The sequence below is a fragment of the Eretmochelys imbricata genome, chromosome 14 (genome assembly GCF_965152235.1).
Source record: "Eretmochelys imbricata isolate rEreImb1 chromosome 14, rEreImb1.hap1, whole genome shotgun sequence".
Lineage (NCBI taxonomy): Eukaryota > Metazoa > Chordata > Testudines > Cheloniidae > Eretmochelys > Eretmochelys imbricata.
In genome coordinates, this window is record NC_135585.1 from 22,615,553 (window position 1) to 22,637,028 (window position 21,476).

Below are 21,476 nucleotides of genomic sequence, written 5' to 3' on the forward strand. Positions count from 1 at the left end.
GTCTTGTAAGTCCCAGCAAGATTCATAGCCCAGTGCTAGATACCATGAGGTCTGTGGTATTTCCACTTCAAAGTGAAGCCAAGAACACAGAGAGACAGGAAAACTGTTGAATCCAGCCTGCTCCCTCCTCAAAAATTAACTCAATTTTTTCAAACCTCAGAAAGTTTGGGGTTTGGTTTGATTTGTGTGTGAAGGTTCTGGACTTTTGTTATTAATGATTATTAAACATTTATAGTATGGCAGTTCCCATAATATAACTCTGCCTTGTGACAGAGGGGGAAGATATGGAGAATGGCTAACAGCAGTGAGGTTCAGAGCCGCAAGAGAAACCCATGTGCGGACTCCCTCCATTAGAGTCAGGCATCTGTGTGTCATCTGATCGCAACTGGCTCATCACCAGCCATGGTATCCTGTGTAGTGGAGAGGAATCTCTCATTCCTTAATATGGTACAGGGAGCGGCGATTTCATGGTGATTAGGCATTTTGAAAGCCCCAGACTTCCAGGAGCTGCACCTGGAAGTTCTCTTGACAGAGAGGAGGGTTGTCAAATGTCTCGCAGTGCTCTGTTCTCCCATAGTAGAGATCGGCATCAATGTACAGAGCTTGGCCTCCGCCACCACCTGCAAAAGAAGGTCAGAAACTTTTGGGGACCTGCTGTCACCAGGTTAATGGGTGAATGGAGAGACTGGCCTGTCTGATAAGAACCCTAACCATGCCACTTATCAGAGATGATGCGTAACTTTTGATGGGGGGGGTGGCACAATTTAAAGGTTCCGGGGGGGGGGGCACGTGAACACCCCATGCGTCACTTCTGGGCTGAGGAGCAGCAGCAGAACCAGGAGCACCAGGGCAGCGGCGAGCAAGGGCTTTGGGGAGGATCACATGGCAGCTGGGCTCAGCGGGCAGGGGCCTGTTCCATGGGGCCAGCTGATGCTGGGCTTCTTTGGGGGAAAGGCAAAAGCACATCGGGGTACAACTTGGAGCCGTGCCAGGGGCACCTGGCTGTGCAGAGGTGGCCTGGCTCAGGGACCAGGGCAGAGAGAACTGCCGGGCAGCCAGCCAGCACCCCGCGGCTCCCACAGCGTGGAGAGCCAGAGGCCCAAGCGGTCCAAGCAGCTCCCACCAGCTTTTGATCCGCCGGCTCCTGGCAGGAGGCAGGCAATGGTTTTCAAACTGTGGGGCACTCTTTGCCGCCCAAGGGATGGTTTAGCATGTACCTTCCCGCTGTGCTCTCTGGAGCAAAGTGGTGCAGCTCCATCCTATCCCTCTGAGGGCTGTGTGTAAATTACACAGTCTGTCTCACAGTGCTTTGGGGCAGGGGCAGCGGATTCTCTTGGGAGTGTATGAGGGTGTGTAATGGTAGCATAGTTACCAATAACGATTCCTTCCCGAGTCCCGGACATGAACATGGAGGCTGTTTTTGAAGGCAGGAGGAAGTGTCTGATTGCCAGGTATGGGGAGAGGCGACCTTTAGCCCTCTGCAACACGGGCACAGTCAGATGGTTTGAACTGGCTAAGTGGCCATCGGGAGGAGGTCTGCTGAGGACAGGGGAGGCGGGAGAAGGAAGGCGCTGGCATGGGGAGCGTGGCACTGCTTTGGTCAGCTCTGGTTTCTTGATGAACACCCACTCGTATCTCTCCATTTCAGGGCGTACCTTTAAAACAAAAGCAACACATGGGTGGCATAGCCTTCCAAATCCTGCTACGGCTGACGTTCTGTGGGGTGGTTTGGTTGGCTGTTCATGTGGATATTAGAGGTAGGTCCATCAGTGGTGGCTGGTCATTAGGGCTTACTAGTGCTAAACTCCACCAATGTCTAACACGGCTGTTACTCTGAAAAATGTCACTACAGTGTCGGATGGTTGGGTTACCACTGGGGAGATCTCCTGGTTGGGCTGGAAGGCCTCCAGCTCCATGCGGGAAGTGGGGCAGTTAACAATTCATGAATACTATATGGTTTTGTCTGATTGTTGTATGGGGGCTTACTGTCTGAATATGAGGTTAATTCAAGCCAAGGCTGACTGCATATAGGCAGGAAAGTGTACTATGACTTCAGATAGCCACCCATTTGCCAACACTGAAGGGATAATGCAAAAGCCATTCCCATTGATAGTCTTCCTCCAATCCCCTGCTGAGCTCACCAGACCAGTTTGTCAAGGGGACAGGAGTCCGAGTCTTGGAAATTAAGATAAAGGGCTTCTGGCTGGATTAAAAGACTCTCTCTAGGGACGGGAGGCAGTTGCTGCTGAAAAGATGTTCTCACACACACAGACCCCCAGTGGAGGGTTTGAAGAAGCCATGGTGGTGTTTGTTCTCTGGGGTCCCCTGCAAAGCTTCGTTCTGGGACTGGGAGGAAAATGGGGGCAGTGAGGGTGCTGGGAGAGGCCCAGGGAAGCAGTGGGTGACTCCCTCCAGAGCTGGTCCTGTCCCCCACCTTCCCCTGCCTGTGCTCAGCTCCTGCTCCCAGCTGGGGGCTCTGCTGTCTGGACAGTCCTGTTACTCAGCTCTGGCTCTGCCTTAGGCTCCCAGCAGCTGGCTCCCCTGCCTGTTCCCAGGCTGCAGTGTCCCTGCGCAGACCCACATCTGAGTCTCCTCCCCGATCCCCTCTGCCCGGCCAGGGGAGGGAAAAGGGCCAGAGCCGCCAGCAAGGGCCTTCTGCTTGGCTCACTGGGCATCAGCTGTTCCTTCCTGTTCCCTACTGGGGGCGCCACTGTAAAGAGAGTCCTGCTACCTGGCTCCAGCTGGCTCTGGGCTCCTGGCAGCTCCGGCCCTTGCACTCCCTGGCTGTCAGATAGCCCCTTTCACTCCCAGCTACAGGGCGTCCTCCAGGGTGGGGGTTCAGAGGCAGATCAGCGTGGGACCATGGTGGAAATGCAGGTGCTGGAGCCACGCTGAGCCTTGGGTGGAGCTACAGCTGGGTAGTGGGGCCATCCTTAAAGCAGAGCCCCCAGCGGGAGCAGGAGGGAGTAGCGGACACCTGGCAGGCCAAATGAAAAGCCCTCACAGGCTGGTCTGAGCTTTAGGGTCCCCCACTGCTTCGGAGTCCTCTGTGGTTGCATGGTTTGCAGTGGCCTAGCACCGCCACTGTGAAGAAGCTAGACTGTCCTCAGTTCCCATCGCAGAGGGCTGGGCTCCAGGAAGATAGACATGCCTGCAGATCTTTTGTTCTCTGACAGTCCCCTTTTGCTCTTTATGTTTTATTCCTACTGTTAAGATTAAACCGACCTGTGCTTAAGAAGGCTGCTCTGGTGTAAGCAGGCTATCTGGTAACTATATACCCCACTAAGCACAGCTCCCAAAGGGAAGAACTGCAGACACTGAACCCAGGTAGACTGCTGGGGAAACCTGATAGTCCAGGGCTAGTCTGAGACTGTGAGAATTCTGCCCCAGGAGAGGTAAAGGCACGAGGGCTGACACCTGTGGGGATGCAAAGAGGGATCAGAGGTGCTGCTAACCCTGTAACCATGACACAGTACTACTGAGGGTCTCCTGGTTTGGCGAGAGCCTGCTGCAGCTCCAACAGGCTACACTGCACCTTACACTGCAAGGTTTATTGCACCCAGAAGCATGGACTAGAGGGATGGAATGGAGAAGATACTGAGCAAGATGGCTGTGACCTGACAGAGGGATTTCTATGTTCCCCTGCATTCTCTTCTATCAGGACTGAGGAGCATGGTGAATTGTCTCTAGTATCTGCCTGCTGGGCTATCTGAATTCTACAAGGGGTAACAAAAACCGCAACTAACCCTTAAAATATACAAACCATAAACAAGATACAGCAGAAAACAGAATCAGACTTACACTGAAAACAAAGCATTCCCCTGTTCCAAAGAAGCTGGACCTTCCCCCACTCTTTTTCCTTTCATTCCAGTCAGAAGAGAGGAACGCACCACACACCTTGAAGGGGAGAGTAAGAAGAACAGTTTGGAGTTCACAACTCAGTCCAGCAGGAAAAGCATTACGAAGAGTGAATCCTGAAAACGACAGGCTGGCGAGCAGGGGTGAGGGCGGGGTGGCAAAAGTAGATTTACACACACATTCCTTTGAGTACCTTGTTGTGGGCCCCATGTGGGAATTTCGAGAGCAGCAGATCAGAGCTGAGGTCCCCTGTGTGGCTGTGAGGGCAGCATTTTCCCCAAAAGTGCAGTTCTACACAGAAAGGAAACTAAGGCTGTGTCTACACTGCACGCCTTACAACGGCATGGCTGTACCACGGCTGTTGTAAGGTGTGCCGTGTGGCTGCTCTTTATCGCCGGGAGAGCTCTCTCCCGGCAAGAAAATAAAACCACCCCTAACAAGGGGCAGTAACTTCGTTGATGGGAGTGCAGCTCCCACCGACAAAGTGCTGTCCACACCGGTGCTTTTCGTTACTAAAACTTTTGTCGTTTGGGGGAGGTGGGGAGGGGCATTCACACCCATGAGCGACAAAAGTTTTAGCGACGAAAGTGCCAGTGTAGACAGAGCCTAAGTAAAAATGGTCCCTTCTCACTCACCTGATCTGCCCCATATGTGGATCCAGGGCCACTACTTTAGTTTTAGTGACTAATATAAATTTTAAATCTTATTAGCCCTGCAGAGCCAGCCCAGCTATAGGAGAGGGGGATGGAATCTCTTCCTCCTTGTACATCTTCAGTGGGGTGGGTTACAAAGTTCCAATCAGTACTGTTGGTGCAAACCCACAGAAGGCAATGGGACAGCCCAGTTATTCCAGTATAACTATCCTGATTCCCGAATAAGTATGAACACAAAAACAGCCATACTGGGTCAGACCAAGGCCCAGCTAGCCCAGCATCCTGTCTTCCGACAGTGGCCAATTGCAGGTGCCCCAGAGGGAATAAACTGAACAGGTAACCATAAAGTGATTCATTCCCTGTCGCCCATTCCAAGCCTCTGTTTACCAAAGCTGGTGCAGCATATGGCTGCCCTCCTATGCATTTCTCCCCAGACCAGTCAGAAACTGGGACACACTCACAGCACTCTTCAATGTTTGGGAAATACTTACTTCCCCCTGCATCGTTTTTATGAGCAGCACTGTTGGTTCGTAACCTTCACAGCATGAGTAAAACCTGCAGGTGACAACAAAGAAAGTGGATTGGTTTGAGTTTGAAACTGATGAGAGAGAGACCTGGTTTGGCAGCTTACCCTAGAGTTATTGGGTAGAGCCCAGCGGGTTGGCACATTCCTCGTTACTGGCCTTTGCAAAGTGGGATATAAATATATTAATACACCCAGCACATGGCTGTGGTCTAACTTTTCTTCCTAAGTCCTTCTTTGCCTGACTCCTTCAGGTATTGGAACATGATTGTGACAGGGTCACTCCTGGCCTCGCAAAAAACACTGCTGAGTCCCAGATCAGGTGCAAAAGACAAAAGGATTTTACCTGGCCGTCGCTCCCTTCAGGCAGGGCCCCACCTGCAGCTGTCTTACCCAGCAACAACAGACTAGTCACTGGTAGCAAACCCAAGACAACAGCATTGCAACAGGCCTACCTGCCCGTCGGGGAGGCAGCAGTATCTAGTCAATTCCTGGCTCCCAGCTCAGCTTCTCTCATAGGGTACAGTTGCATTTGAGCTGGGAAGTGACGCCCTGGGTAGGTACGTGGGCAACTAGCCCAAGCTGCCACCCATACTGCTGTGGACACGCTGCTATTTTTAGGTGTGGGCACATCTGTGGGACCTGGGAATCACACTCATAGAGGGAGAGCTGGAGGTCTGCTCTCCCACCCAGAGAGCCCCCCAATGGGCTCTCCTCTTTTAGCCCCTCCCTTGCCACTGTAGTGGGACAGCGCTTCTTGACTACACAGCAGCTTGTTAACCCTTTCCAGGCCAGCGTGGGGTTTGTACACCGCATCGCAACGTGCTTTCCCATTGGTGGGCAATTCGCGGAATCACTGCTGTTGGCGGTACATGCAATTGCTCAGACAGGCTGATATTCATTAACTGGTTAATGAAACGGACAAGCAAGGCAGAGGCTGAGGCAACGTCCCGTGCAGAGATTCAGGGACAGGCTGAATGACACCATTGCTGGTCCTGCACATTGCAGGCCTCAGACAAGCCAATCCAATCCCCACGGCCTGTGTTGTCCCCTCCCTATTACTGCTTATTTTTATCTCCGTTTTACCACATTTCCTTCCAAACTGTCTCTTGACTTTTCTTTTCTCATGCTGCTCTCATCTTTTTCCTTGTTTTGGCTAGTTTATCCATGATCCATGTGTGCCTTTTTTAATCATTGCAAAGCACCTTGGCTCCTGAATATAATTAAATAAAGACCCATGTGGGGGGCGGAGGGCGGCTGTCTTCTGGCCTTCAGATCTGAGTCTGTGAAATTCCCTGTGGTTCCAAGTTTAAAGGGAAGAACAGACCCAGTTGTGGTGGGAGCTGGTTGAGACCCACCTCGTGTCTTTGAGAAAGAGCAGTTAAAATGCAGCTATTTCCTGGACAGCAGCTGCTCAGAAGGGGTGTGACACTAGAGATGGCATCACTAGGGGCAGACAGTCCCACCTGTATCACTGAGGCTCAGGTTGGGAGAGAGGAGACACAAATGGCCAGATCCACAAAGATATTTAGGCACCTAATTCCCCATGATTTCAGTGGGAGTTAGGAGCCTAAATACTTTCAAGGATCTGGGCCAGAGAGCTCACAAGTACAGGTTAACCCGGTTACCGTAGCCATGAAACGAATTTTCCCAGGTCCACCACAGTGGAGTGGAGGGTGAGCGAGTGAGAGAGCTACAGCAGAATGGAGACGGTTAGCAAAGGCTGTGGCATCTCCTGGGTCACTTCATTCTGCCGTACTGCCACATCATAGAGAGAAGATGCCTCATTCCTGAGCCAGTAATGCCATCTGTATCTCTGCATGGTGATATAATTCAGGTGATTACATCTCCTGCTGTAGGACATCAGCTGGGCCCGAGAAGGGTTCAGGGGGAATTTCCCCCTCCTGCACTATCGACTAGGTGTGTCATAGGGTTTTTCACCTTCTTCTCAAATATCAGCTGTTGGCCATTGATGGAGGCAGGGTCTTGGATGAGATAGACCTGAGGTAATACAGGAAGTTATCTGTCCCCAGATGTCTAACTGCAGAGATTCCTGATCATTGGCACAGGATTAAACTGATCCCTGGGATTTTCCCGTTAGGGCAGATTGGCAGGACCATGGGGTTGGGGGAGTTCACCTTCTTCTAGAGCACTGAGCCAGAGTCCCTTGTTAGCTCCCTGCCACAGGGGTGTTAGGTATCAGTGGCCCTCTGCCATTCTGCATTTGTTGCTCCTTCACGCATTTGGGCAGGATCTACAGCAGTCAGGGCTCCCTAGAGAGCCGCCATCTCCGTCACATTCACAGGGGCTCACAGAGATGGGGCTACAGACCCTGCAGGGGAGTGAAACAGTCCCTTGTCATTCCACTGTCTGGCCCCTTGATGTGTCAGCAAATTGGATGTGATGTGTCCAGCCTCTCCCCAAAGTGCTCTGGGTCCCAGCAGTTTGCTCACTTTCCCAGCAGCATCAATTATGGTGGCTGTCAGCCCGCAGTTTCCTTGCCATTTGGTTTCCCTTCCCCAGTAACTGGATTTCCCTTCTGAGCCATGTCTGATGCCCTCTCCTCTCCCTCCCCTCCCCCCCGCCCCCGGCTGCCTGTCCTGCTTACACTGTAGGAAAATAGGAGAGTATTTTCCTGCCTTCCTTTGCACTGGGGTGGTCAGCAAAAGGGAGCTTGGTCTGTATGCAGAATTGCACCTTCCACTTCAAAGCATTTTACACCCATTCATTGTCAGCCCCATTTCTCAGCTGGGGAAACAGCCACAGACCGGTTAAGGTCACAAATGGAATCGCATCAGTGCCAGAAACAGTCCTGACTTTAGAAGCCCTCACCACAGCATGTACCTGGAGGAGCAAGGGTTCCGGTTCAGGAGAGGAGAATAAGAGAGTCTCTTTGCCAGCTGGACTGGGAGGAGAGAGAGAGAGAAGTAGAGCAGCCAGAGGATGAGGGGAGAGAGCAGCAAGGAAGGAGGGGGCTCCAGAATACTTATGTGAGCCTCTAGATCAGGAGCCATTTTTGTGCACTGCAAGATAAGGTAGCAAGGACCCCTGATCCTGGAATTGTTAGGCCCAGCACACATGACGGCACGTTAGTAGGGTGACCAGATGTCCCAATTTTATAGGGACAATCCTGATTTTGGGGACTTTTTCTTATATAGGCATCTATTACCCCTCACCCCCATCCCGATTTTTCACACTTGCTGGTCTGGTCACTCTACACATTAGATCTGTAAGAGCTACTGATGACCAGGGCTGCATTGATGGATACAGACATTGAATTGATGTGTTCTCGCTCCTTCTGTACAGCGTGATTTCAGATGAGTTGCCCCTCCCCCTTTCTCCAAGGCCATGTCCCCATTATAAGATGGTCCTTCCTTGCATTTTTCCCATCACTTCCTCTCTGTGGATTGCAGCTTGTGTAATTCCCTGTCTGGGTTTTACAGAGGTTTCCATTGCTATCCTGGAGGTGGTGGTGGTATATTGTGGGGGATCAGGTGCCCTAGTTTTACACTACTAGCATTTACAACCCAAGGGCTTTACTCATCCTCGACAGAACCCATGTGATTTATCTTGTAGGGAAGCACTTGGTCCAGGATCTCTTTGGTTAGGGGTTCAGAGAACCTGTTTCAAATACAGAAAGCCACAGCAACCTGTAAAAGATTGAGGAGAACAATAGCTGCTCTATTGTTACGTTAAACAGCCTGCCAGTGCAAACTCATAAAAGGGGAGTGGCAGAAGCAGTTCATCATTTAGCTCCAGCAACTTGTGTGTTGGTGTAGTAACTGAGGAAGTCGCCATATTATGGATATGCTAAAGCCATAAGTTTTGCTCAGCGAAGCGGATAATTGTTCAGCTCAATCCAGACATAAAATCTCGCCACGCTACCTAACCTTGATTCCCAGGCTTAGAATGAAAAGACCGAACTGGGTGGTGTGGTTGCAGGGCAAGCTTTGTTTTAACCTGGATGTTTTTCTTAAATGTTATGAGCCTGAGATTCTGCAGTCCTTGTGCCCCTGGAGCCAGATTCTGCCCTGTGGTTTCTGAGCGGCTCCGGTCTGGAGGCTTTAGACCCCCTTGGGACTTCTGGGATTCCAGCCCAGCCCCCCGTGTAAGTCAGAGCGGCTGCACTGCAGCACAGATTCTCCATAACAGGAGAGGACCCGCAGGTCTGGAGCCTCAGGCCTGCTGGTTCCTGCCATGTCCATGCTGCTGCTCAACAGCTCTGGCAAAGCGGGGAATGGCAGCATGTGAGCCCTACCGGTTCAAGCAGCACTGGGTGTTCTGCCCACACAGGTCCTGACTGATGGAGCCAAATGCGTTCCCTGATTGGCCCAAGTGCACTATTTAAGACCTAGGGAAAACACCTGGAGGCCGTCTGTCTGTGGTGGATCTGTGGCTTGCTGCTGAAAACAGATTCTGTTATGTACTTCTGATACCTTGCCTGGTTCCTGCCCCTGCCCCTGTCGCTGTCCCTGATACCTGGCCTCACTCCTACTTCCCTGCTGCCCTCCTGATGCCTCGCCCTGCCTCGATTCCACTAATGCTACTTTATCTGACTCGCTCAGCTCTGACCTGATCCCAGAGCATGATGGATTGCTGCTTCTGGCCTTGACCCTCTAGACTGGCCTTGGACCATGTTATCAAGTCCTCTCCAACCCAAGCTCTGGCCTTGACCTGCGCTCCCATAGCTGGGGTCCTGACACTGCATATACTTCCCTTCCATGCCCCCAGCATGCCCTCTGTGCTGGGATTAGCGAGGGTGGGTGGCAGAGGACCAATTATGTTAGCCCTGCACTGCTCCTGCATCCACTGAAGTCTTCCCCAGCCCTTTGCGTGTTATTTGCAGCCTGGGGACAGGCACCGGAGTCGGAGCCAGAACCAACCCATTGCCATCAATCAAGGGCTCATTTAGGAGCACAGTATCAGCTCCGTGTCTGTATGCTGATGCAGAGAGCCTCCCCTCCCTTTGGAGTTGGCTGCCTGATCTAAACACGAGAGGAGCATCGAGCGTGATGTAGAACATGTTAATTCCATTTAAGCAGGGTTTTGGTGTAGAGCATAAAAATAGCACCTGCTGGAAAGGGAGGGGTATAAAATCAAGGCCTGACTCTGATTTTACAGCCAGTCTTCTGGGGTGTAACCCCATTTGACTCAGTTAATCCTGGTTTACCCCACTGTAATCGAGATCAGAATAAAAGGCCGGACCCTGCTGAGATCAGTGGCCAAACTCTCCAATGCCAGAAGGCCACAGTCTGCTTTTTGTCTAAACTGTGAAACCTGCATAAATAAATAATTTCACAAGCACGCCTCGCTACATGCAGTTAAGAAGAAGCATGACCTTTTTGTAGCAAACACTTAGGGGAAAGGAAAGAGAAGTACAAAGGAGCAATATGTGCCTTAAGATACTGGAGGAACCTTGTCAAGGTTGCTAAGTATACCATATATTCTACTTTAGCTGTCCTGTGTTGAGAAGTAAGTGTGGCCTGACTGTCTAAGATGAGACAAGGGTTGCTAATGAAAGTGGCATCTCAGTTTTAGCTGAAGCAAATGCTCCAGCGTGAGTGTTTGCACATCTCATGTCATTATTCTTTGGTTTCTTTTATCCAAAGAAGTCTTTAAATGCCCTTTTATCCCACCACGTTCCCACCCCCCAAAAAAACAACAAAAAACAAAACCCAAGTCCAGAAGCCCAGCACTTGTGAGCCCTGGCTAGAATCGCAAATGTGGTGCGCGTAGCCCAGGCACTCAGGACTTGGGTTCGATGGGGTCCTCAATCAGGGAGCCCCACCATCTGCTGCAAAACTGGCTCTGAATGCTGTGATCTGGGAAGCAGCGGAAGGTATCCTGAGATGCCTACCCATACTGCGGTGTGCTGCAATTGACGCTGTGTAGATGCATGGGGTGGGTGTTTCAAAAGCAGTCTGCACTGTCTTAACTCCAAGTCAAGGGAAGTACTGACATCAGCAGAGTTAGGTCAGCACTGAATGCTTTGGAAAATCTCACCCATGGCTTCAAATGCAATATGGGGTGTACCGGTGCAGGCCCTAATGCAATGTGACCTCACACACTCAGTAGTTACATTGGTTTAGCTAAGTCAGTGTCAGCACTCCTGAGGCAACTCTTGTGTCTACACAAGCCCCAGAGTGGAGTAGAGGGGGAATCATACACAGGGTTAGACGGGACCATAAGGGTCAGCTAGTCTGAGATTATTCCAGGGAAGATGATTATTTTCGGAAGGGGGCAGTAACTGAAGATCTTTGGAGGAAGAGGGATTGGAAGATGCGGAGGGGTGGAAAATCATGAGAAAGAAAGGAAGAAAGACTGGGCTAAATTAAGTCAACTTTGTTTGCAAGCACTCAGCAATGGCAGGATCAGTGTAAGTCCCGGTGCCTGTCTAGCACGTGTACTGCAGCTGCTGCTAACTAGCTGGTCCCTTTGGCTATCTCCATTTGGGCTTGGCTGCCCCAGCGTTTTACTTTCTCCTCTGCCCCAGAGAAGGCGCCTCTGGGAACCAGGAACACGTAGGAGCTGCCTCTGATTATGAAGCACTGTGGGGGCAGGAGCTGTGCCATGTCTGTGAGCTGACATTCCAGCGCTGCTCCCTGCCATGCGCTGAAGGCTGCCGCCTTCGCATCCTATGCTGCAGGCTCCCTCTCTGGTTCTTAGGATACGCTGCATCTGCCCAGACCAAGGGGCGGGAAAGCAAGTTCTGAGCCTGGCAGACAAATGTGAGCAGGAGCAAGAGGGGATGATCAATGCCTGGGCACCGGCTGTCCCTGGAGTGAGAGGAGGGGTTGGAAATCCTCGTTCACAAGCCCATTACAGTTGGCTCCACTGCATGTTGGATCGGGGCTGGGGAGCCCATTTAACGCTCAACTATTTGCTAATTTTCAAACTGGAGAGGTGACGGTGAAGTTCACCAATTGCCATTTGCTCTGTGCTGCTTCCATAAGTTGGATCAGAGCGCAGGAGCAATGTCTGACTGCCTGTCTGTCTGTCCAGGCATTTACACCCTGTTCGTCACTGTGGTCACTGCGTGTCGGTCCTCTAACACTGCCAGCTAGGGAGGGCTTGGCAGAAGCCACAGCCACATGAAGCAAACAGCAGTTTAGTGTATGAGACTGTGCTTCCTCTGCAGGAAGGATGGAGGGGGCAGAACAGAGACCGGGGATTGGTGTGCCCAGTACATGCTTGCTCAGGGGAGGAGGAGCAAGATAGGCTTTTTCCTAAAGTTCATACTTAACAAGCTCCAAGGGCAAAGGGAGCTTTTATTCCTTATACATGGACTCACAGCTCTAGACACATCCCCTGTTAACGTGCCTCAACCTTGACCTAGAGGGACCATCTCTAGAGAGAGAGAACTGAGTTCAGTCTTCATGGCCCATTCAGTCCTTGGCCTCTCCCCAGCAAGGATGAGAGTGATGGTGGTTTTGTGCTGTGGACACCTGTCCCCAATGGATTGGACTGAGACCCAGCAAACTCATTGCACCTCAGGTAAAACAGCCATCAAATGGAATATGTGGGTTTAAGATTTAGAAAGGAGTGACTCTACAGACCTTTGTCAAGCTATTTATGCCATGGGCCTCAGGGAAGTTCATCCAACAGACCATCTGTCTTAGGAACCTGCTCAGATATTATTTCCTTTCCTTGGCTAAACATGTTGGGCCAGATCCTCCACTGATGTAAATCAGGGTAGTGCCATTGACGGTGACTGGGCTATGCCTATTTACATCACCTGAGGATCTGGTCCATTATCTCTAATTTTGCAGTTGTCCCTGTACCTTTGCAGGCTGTATCCGTTTTCTGAGGTGGAGAATAACAGGACAGGTGGGAATAAGGAGAATCGCTCGGGAATCCAGGACCACACGATGCGCATCTCCTGAGCAGTTACGATGGCGGAGCTGAAATTCAGCATGTCTACTGCCAGGTGGAACAGCTGCCTGTGGGAGGGAGGAAAGATTTCAGCGGCGCACAACTACCTTCACTTTCAGTAGTTCAAGACTGGGCTGTGTCTAAAAAATAGCGAACACATGCACTTATTACGTAATAACCTAGTCCCCAGTGCTTCAGCTTTTCTTGTGTCTTTTAGATTGGAAGCTCCCTGTTGTTAATAAATTAATATTGTAATAGCTGCTGGGACCCCAATCTTGAACCTCGTTGTGCTAGGTGCTACACAGGGGCAGGGGCCATCTCTTCATCTTTGTTTGTCCACCACCTCGCACAACGGCGTCCTGATCCTGACTGGAGCCCTTGCGTGCTGTTGCAATCTTCATGATTAACAGTAATCAGCCAAAATGCTCATTAATGTAGTAGCACATGATTATGCATGGGGACTGAGGGCAGCATTGGCAGACCTCTGTGGGGTCCCAAGCCAGGCAGAAGGGATGGCTAGGATGACCAGATGTCCCAATTTTATAGGGACAGTCCCGATATTTTGGGCTTTGTCTTATATCGGCGCCTATTACCCCCTGCCCCTGTCCTGATTTTTCTCACTTGCTATCTGGTCAGCCTCGGGATGGCACTGGCAGGTTGGGTATAAGATGCATCAGCTGGTCTATGTGGGTCAGCAGCTGGAATAGCAGAGTGCTGCAGGTCAGGCTGAGGAGCCTGGCAGAGCTGTGTGTGTTTGTCATAGCACAGTACTAGGCACCAATGCCCTTAGCCCTTCACTGATATTAGTACAGTGCACTCTGGTTAAATAGGAGACCCTTTCACAGGAAATGTGCTTAACTGGGGACACCTCCCAGGCATGGGCATAGTTTGGGGAGATGGGGAACAGAGGGGGCATTGCCCCCCCCAAAACTGCAAGCCTTGGGCGGGTGTGGAATTCCCCGCCCCCCACCTACGTGTGGCCCTGTTGGCCTGACTGAAGCTGCTCCCCCAAAAATAGAAGTCAAACTACACCTATGCTCCCAGGAAACTTATTTAAGTGCTATGATATTTAATAATTATGACTGCTGCTTGATTGCAATGGTGGTTCTGTTTAACAGGGACACCATCCATTGATTTTGTGGTGCTTAGTTACTTTGTGAATCTCGGATTCATTGTGGTGCTCTGTGTTTGTTTCCCTAAGAATCATTCTCAGTCTCTCCATAGCTGGGAAACACCACAGGGTGTGTGACTTGCTTCACAACTGCCTGTTCCTGTCTGCTCCTTCCATGCCAACCACACCCACTGGGCTGCCCCTTGCAGCTGTCCCAGTCATAGAGTCATAGAATATCAGAGTTGGAAGGGACCTCAGGAGGTCATCTAGTCCAACCCCCTGCTCAAAGCAGGACCAATCCCCAATTGTTGGTCCAGATCCCTAAATGGCCCCCTCAAGGATTGAACTCACAACCCTGGGTTTAGCAGGCCAATGCTCAAGCTTAGTTCCTTTCCCAGTGCAGATGGCACTTCTTTCTGACTCCATGCTCCAACTCTCCATCATGGAGGGCTCTGCAAGTCCCCAAACACCAGCATTACTGTTAAAAATGTGGTTTCTGCTCATCAGATATTCTAGTTAACAAGGCCAGCCAATGTGTGTGTGTGTGTAGGCGGGGCCCAATTCAGCAATTTCTCCTTTATTTAATTTCTTTCCCTTATCAAAAAAGAAGGGAACCAGTGAGTTCAGGGAACCAGCTGTTTTCTGAATGCCACTCATCCCTCATGCAGTTAGTTACTCCAGTGACAATTTGTCTCTGAGGCAGCTGCAGAGATTGCATTGGAGAGAGGAATTAATTTGGCCCAACTTGTATAATTTCTGTTCATTCCCATTCTCTGTCAAGCATCTGTAAGGCCATCTCTCCCCAGGTGGAGTTTGTAGTAGCAGTGGGGAACATCACGTGGCTACGCTGGTGAATTAATCAGTCCTACCTGCGCTGCACCACAGTTATGCCTTTCTCAGCCAGCGCTTTCCTGTTGGCCATCTGAAGAAGCCAGATTTCCTTGCGGGAGAAAAGCCGAATACCAAAGGCTCTCTCCAGGAGCTTGTCAGCCGTCATGTGCTCCCTAATGTTCTGCACGAAAGCCTTCAGATCTCCCTTGACATTGGTCACTTCCAGTTCTCCGGAGGTCACCGAGAGCCTGTGTTGCCTCAGCAAGGCCAGAGCGATCCGGTAGAGGACTTTCTGTCCCTCCAGCAGGAACACATCAAGTATGCGGATAGCGTAATCAAATGGAAGGTCACCAAATATCCACTCCAACCATTCAGAATAGACCTCAAAGACATTCTCAGAGGTGCTGGCTATTAATCTGTGGGCTGCTGGGCAGTGCTTGTTGGCCAGATCCCCAAAAGTCATACAGGAGGCCTGGTGAGCCAGGAAGGACTGGTCTATGTAGCTGGTATGGGAGTCATTACAAGCGAGGAGGCGAGAGACATTCCCAAAGCACTGAGCTTCATCTTCGCTGTAGTGCAGCAGCAGAGCCACCACAGCAGGGAGGACTGGGCTGTAGGTGATGTCGGGGAAGAGGTTGCCAAGGCAGATGAGTATTTTCTTTACGGCGGTTACACCTTCCATAGTCAGGCAGTAAGTGGGCATCCTGCACCCTCCAAGGAATTCAGGCAAGGGGTGGGAACTCACACTCTGCTTTCCAAACAGCCTGCTTGTGACATCCCTGTAAACCAGCGCGTCGGGGGTCACAAGCCGGCACGGGATGTGCTGGATGATCTGCTGGTAAGCCCGAGCTCTTAGCACATGGTTGGTAGCCCAATGGCCTTCTCTTGCCAGCTTTTTAAGCTCTTTGCTGGTTTGGGTGAGACTCTGACTGTGAGCGCTTGGCTGCTGATCCAACTCGGGCATCTTATCCCAATCCACAAACTCTCCACAGCCCACGCAAGAGGATGCATCAATGTCCCAAGTCTCAGCCTCAGAGATGATCAGCAATGGGACTTGAGGAGAATCAGCTGGCCCTATAGAGCAAAGACAAGGCAGGTGAGGTAATATCTGTTATTAGACCAACTTCTGTTGGTGAAAGAGACAAGCTTTCACGCTTACACAGAGCTCTTCCATAGAATAGACACTTTATTCAACACGATTCACCACCATCTGCCAGAGTGCTTAATTCTGTCTGACAGCTGCAGCTAAGGCCTGAGTTAACCTATTTGTGTTTAAATAGCAAGAACATGTCTCTGCCCAAAACAGGAAGTTCTTGTATTGTCTTTGGAGAACTAGAGCAGTTCTCATCATCTTCAACTTTTCACAGGTGCTCGTTTACTGAACCTTCTGAACCAATATAATTGATTCATATCCCACTGAAATAACGGCCCCCCCTGAATAAACCTGATACAGAGAGAACCTGTACCTGGTGCTGGGAGTATCTGGTGCCTTTTTAGCAGCATGCCAGGTGTCTTCTACCTAGATGTGCCTGGCACCTTTAGCAGCATGGCAGGTACATTAAAAACTTAATTTAAAAAAAGTTAATATTTTAATTCTCAAACTCTGACTTTGAGGCAATTAATAATTTGTGCCACTGAGGGGTAAATCAAACTTGGTGCGTATACGGGATGGACTGGCTGGGCCATCGAGCAGCACAATATGCTACAAGTTCAGATCACAGTGGATATACCTCATGCCTGTTGCAGATTCTGTACCACTCAGAGACACTAACAGCTTCCTCTCCAGTCCCCTCTCCCACCTCGCCTCTTCATGTGTCTGGTGAATGGCTGTATTTTTATCTGGTGGGGAATACTAAAGAATTGTGCCCTGTTGGGCAAAAATGCAGTACCAGACAGTTCAGGATGCTGTGAGCTTTCAAGCAGACTGGACCAGTCCATCCCCTGCTTATGTTACCAGAGATGGATTGAATTAAGGCTGTGCAGCTTCTGGATCCAAATCGCAATGCTGCTGACATAAAGCCAGGCAAAAGGAGAGGAGTGCAAACAATAGGCTGTACAGCTTGCTCAAACCAGACAGGTGACCCGTTCAGAGTTAGGGACCTGGCTGCTGGTCCCCAAAGAGAGTCTGTTGTTGGATAATGCTTGAGTAAGTGTGGAGGAAATGTTAGTCCTCCTCCTTCTCGCCCGACACTCTCCTTCCTGCCTTCTTAGCCAGGGAAGATCCTGAACACAGCAGGACTTGCTCAGTTCCACAGAGCAGTGGAGAAGGGCATTCTGGGAGTGAGTATATAGCTTTGCTCGGGAGATGGCGTGGCAGAGAGGACCCTACCTATCCACCATCTATTCCCCCTAGTGCAGTGGGAGCAGGGCATTGCAGCCAGAGCCACTGCAATCCTGAGACCATCGTGGCAGCTGCTGAAATCACTGTGGTGTCGCTCATGGTTTGGGAGAGGATTCTTGGCTTCCCTTCCCAGCTCGGGGGTCTGTGTAATCAGGCTCTGAGCTGGGGGCGGGATTCGCCACCAAAGGTGCATGCTTTGGTCTGTGAACCCCATCGGATCTCTGGAAAGAGCCTGCTCTGGAGCAGAAGCAGCATTGAACTGCCATCAAATACAATACACAGTGGGTGCCTCCTCCCAGGGACCTTTTAAGCAGCCAAGAGGCAGGTTACTGGACCACATTGATTCCACGACAATGGCAGCTCAACCACATGCTCTACAGTTTTCATTCAGCTTGTTATTCTTTATTGTTGACTGAGTGTTGTCACTGAGCCTGGCACCATGCAGGGTCATGTACGCCCCCACACCAGCATCAATGGAGCAGAGTGAAACCCACCAAAAACCTGCTAGAGGGCCAAACTATATGGCCTGCTTCCTCTCCCCCTAAATCCCGCAGAAGCCCATGAAAAGTGTCCTGCCTTGTAGGAACCCTGACACCTGACTACGAATCCCTGAATTATTGGCACCTAGAAGTCACTGTGTCCTACTCTGAGGCTGGAAACTCCTGCCAATCTGTGCTCTGCTTCCAGGCACTTCAGGAGAGAACATGTGGGGACAGGGGGTGCTGGAAAAGGAGTCCTTCTCTGCCCCTATTCAGGTGTGTCGTTATTTGGTTCACTGTTTACTGCTTATACATAGCATTTTGTAAACATGGTGTCTGTTCGTGAGTCTTTTTTCTTTTACACCGGAGCCAGCCTGAACTTCAATTTGAACAGATCACCAAGATCTTGGGGAAAACTCCTCATGTTAGAAAGGAAGCCCCTCGTTTCCTCCCTCCCTGCTACAGGTCTCAAATCCACATGAGTCTGGCTTTGCACTGGATCTGTGCATTAGCCAAAAGAGGGGAAAAGCCACCTGTAGGCAGGGAACTCTCTCTGGATCACTCATCTGAGGAGATCCCCATGTGTTCTTTATTTCAGCAAATTTATACAGTGTCTATCTGTTTATCCTAACCCTGAGACTGGCCAAAAATGAGCACGTCAGAGAAGAACCTTGTGAAACATTTCCCCTAGAGCTGTAAAGAGAGCTCAACTATGATGGGATGCTAATGCACTCCAGGTGGATGAGTTTCGCTAGAAATTTATTAATTGCAAGGATAGTTGATTAGCAGAACACATTAATTCTCTACTTACAATGGCTGGGCCCAGCCGTGGCAGGGACGAGTCTTTGGTATGGAATATACTGCATTCACCAAGTGTGTTCTGGATGTGCTGCTTTCAGACTGTGTATGTGTACAGCAAGTGTACAAGACTACAGACTCCCACTCCAGTCCAAATTGTACCTGCTGTAGGTATGACTGCTGTACTGATCAATCTCCCATATAAACAGCCACTTGGACTGAATAGGGTGTGTGTGGGTGAAAGAAAGACAGTGGGTTCATAGGTTCAGTGTAGGAGAAACACCTATTCTGAAGCAGAGACTTTAAAAATGGAAAAGTCTGATTTTAAAAACTCGCTCCAGAGGAAATTCTGCCCCGGCCAATCCACCCAAAGAATTAGCTGGCTTTCTGCCCTTGTGAGTAGTCAGCAATTTCCTTATTAATCTTACACATGTAGCTTGTGAATAATATACCAGGCCAACGGTAGCATTTGCATTTCATAATGCACAAAAATGGTGACACTTGGTACAAATACATGCATGCAGGGGGAACAGCTGTCCCCAAATATCAAGTCTCCCAGTGCATTCTGGGCTGGGGGTGGGTTTTTCCGTAGGGATTATATGCATGACTGCTTTGCTCTTATATTGCAGTGTATAGCAAATTTAGGTATAATCCTACTCAAAAGCAGGCACTGGTTGTTTGTGTGGATGCTAGATTTTCTAATGTTTACCTTTCAAGACATCTACAGTAGCACAAGCCAATATGTAACCAGCATACATAGAGTAATGGCTCCCAGTGAAAATGGGACCCAATCTATGATATAATCTGAGTTCGCTGTCCTTCCAACAGAGACAGTATAACTGAAGGCTGGCGGTAATTTTAGGAGCAGGATATATTCAACTCACAAGGTTTATTTTGATTCAATATATCTCTATTCAAGGACAAACTAATGCTGGGAAGCTCCAGAGGGAGTTTCATGAGACCAGACCCTTCTGGATCACCAGTACTTCCCAGTGCTCAGCTAGCCACAGGAAAATAGATGAATATATCAGCCCTAGTCACTAGCCAGAAACCCTGATGTGCAGTGACAAGAGGAAATGGAAATGTTGGGACCACTAACCAGGCTTCAGTGGGTATAGCATGGGCAGCTGTAGTGCAAGCTTCCCTGTCCTGTTGCACCCAGTCGTTCCCAGCAGTATGCCCCATCCCAGACCTGGGGCAAAGGAGAGTTCAGTCTCCGTGGTCTACTCAGTGGAGACAGTGAGAGCAGATTGTGATAGGCTGTTGTGTTGATTTTGATTAGACAGAGGCCCACCAACTCATTTCACACACGTCACTGAGCAACTGTCAGATGATAGCCAGATTTCTGTCTGTCAGTATAGATCCAAGCCAGAGACCTAGAGGTGCAGAGCCCCGTCTCCCATTTACAGTCCCTTGAGCCATCCACTCCCTTGGTTCTCATTTGGGTCAGACTAGTTCACCCATACCTGTTATAAAATATCTCTGCTTGATTTTAGCCTGTTAGCAATGAAGCACGTCCTTCAAAGCACCAGCGTGTCTCTATAAAGCCAGCATCGCAGTGAAACAAAGCAGAAACATGGCAGAGCACTAGAGAGGGGTTAGCCGGGCCCAACAGACCTCGCACATAATGCAGCACTCGCATGGTTAAAAGAGATCAAATGCATCCTTTTTGTACCAGTTCTCTACCAGCTGCTGTACTTGTCTGTCTAGAAGGACGTGGCTCCCTCTCAGGAGTGGCCTTACCTTGTGTGGCTTCCATATCACCTCCCCCTGAGCTCACCAGGGCCAAGTAGGACCTGCTCCTCTTTCCCAGCTGATCCAAAAGGAAATCTTCTGCAGCACCCCTTGGGGAGCCAGACAGGCCCAGCCCAACCTGTAACATCTCTCTGGGATTATGTGTGAAATTATAACTCACCTAGCAAGCAGCTTCCGCTGGGCTTGGTCCCACGCTGAATTTATTGCACCTGAGTCCTCGTAGGGTTAGCGACCCCCACCCACCCCGAACACTTATTTGATGTAAACAATACAAGGGGTGGAGCTGTTAAAAAGTTCCACCAGCCCCTTCCTAGCCCAGACCTCGTGTCTAGTGACAGGATGGGATGTAAATAAGCAACAGGGAGAGATAATGATCGAAACAGCAGCAGGATCATTAAACCCAATCATTTTCCCCCAAGGGTAAACTTTATTTTCTTGTTCTTCAATTTATTCCTTACTTCAGTGTCACCAGAAAACTAGAGCCGTGTGCAAAACAGAGAGGCGGGGGTGGGGATTGCTCAATGTGTGTCCTCTAGTGACTATCTGTCCTTGACCTGATGAAACATAAACACAAAAAAATAATTTCCAGCCACTTCCTGCTGGACTGTTTGGTTCTTGTTGAAGACCGAAATAGAATCATGTGTACAGCAAATGTCACGTGGCTCACCGGCAGGCTGCAAGGATGCAAAGAGGAAAAACAAAATTATAGTCACTTACAGATGTGCCGCTTTGTTGAGCTGAGGGAGGAGCTTTTGATCAATAGGACCCATGCTGAAATGCAATTCTGGCTTGAATAACATGAAAGCAACGCTTTGTCAGTAAGTGCACCGGGGCCATTGAGGCCTTGCCTAGACAAGGACATTAGGTGTTATTTAAAATCATGTCAGCTAACCTCATTTGAAACACCACATGGGACATAGTGTAAATGCAGCTGAACACCTTTAAGCCATATTAGCTGGGTGGGGTTTACCTTGGATTCAGTTTTGCCCTAGCTGGGGCAAGGCCTCGGAGAAGAACTGCCACAGCATTTTCCTCAGGGCCAAATGCTCTGTTGCCCTGCACCTTATAAAGTCATTTACACCTGTGTAAGATGCTACCATTCTCATTGCACCCTTGTGGAGCACCCACTTTGTACTGGTGTGAACGAGCACACATGGTGCAGGGCAGTGGAGAATTGATCCTTTATCTTCATGTCAAGAGAATACTCTCACCGCTCCAGGGAACACCAGTATCAGTAAAAGGGGTTCACCCACTT

General features: G+C 50.0%; 1 protein-coding gene across 1 annotated transcript; it reads right to left on the reverse strand.

Annotated features, from left to right (window-relative positions):
- Positions 1–474: 474 nt before the first annotated feature.
- LOC144274712 (TBC1 domain family member 24-like) lies at positions 475–20,348 on the reverse strand. Its single transcript, XM_077833760.1, has 7 exons — positions 20,210–20,348; positions 14,887–15,922; positions 12,816–12,974; positions 5,003–5,066; positions 3,802–3,897; positions 1,373–1,655; positions 475–620 (listed from the first exon to the last, which is right to left on the reverse strand). Exons 1-7 carry the CDS (start codon positions 20,346–20,348, stop codon positions 475–477), a joined length of 1,923 nt encoding a protein of 640 aa, XP_077689886.1.
- Between the last annotated feature and the right edge of the window lie 1,128 nt (positions 20,349–21,476).

Coding starts and splice junctions, on each gene's coding strand:
- LOC144274712 (XM_077833760.1), bottom strand. CDS start 20,348: ATGTTACAGGTTGGGCTGGGCCTGTCTGGCTCCCCAAGGGGTGCTGCA. Junction 15,923..20,209: donor TGATATGGAAGCCACACAAG/GTAAGGCCACTC, acceptor TTTGCTCTATAG/GGCCAGCTGATTCTCCTCAA. Junction 3,898..5,002: donor TAAAAACGATGCAGGGGGAA/GTAAGTATTTCC, acceptor CTCCCCTTCAAG/GTGTGTGGTGCGTTCCTCTC.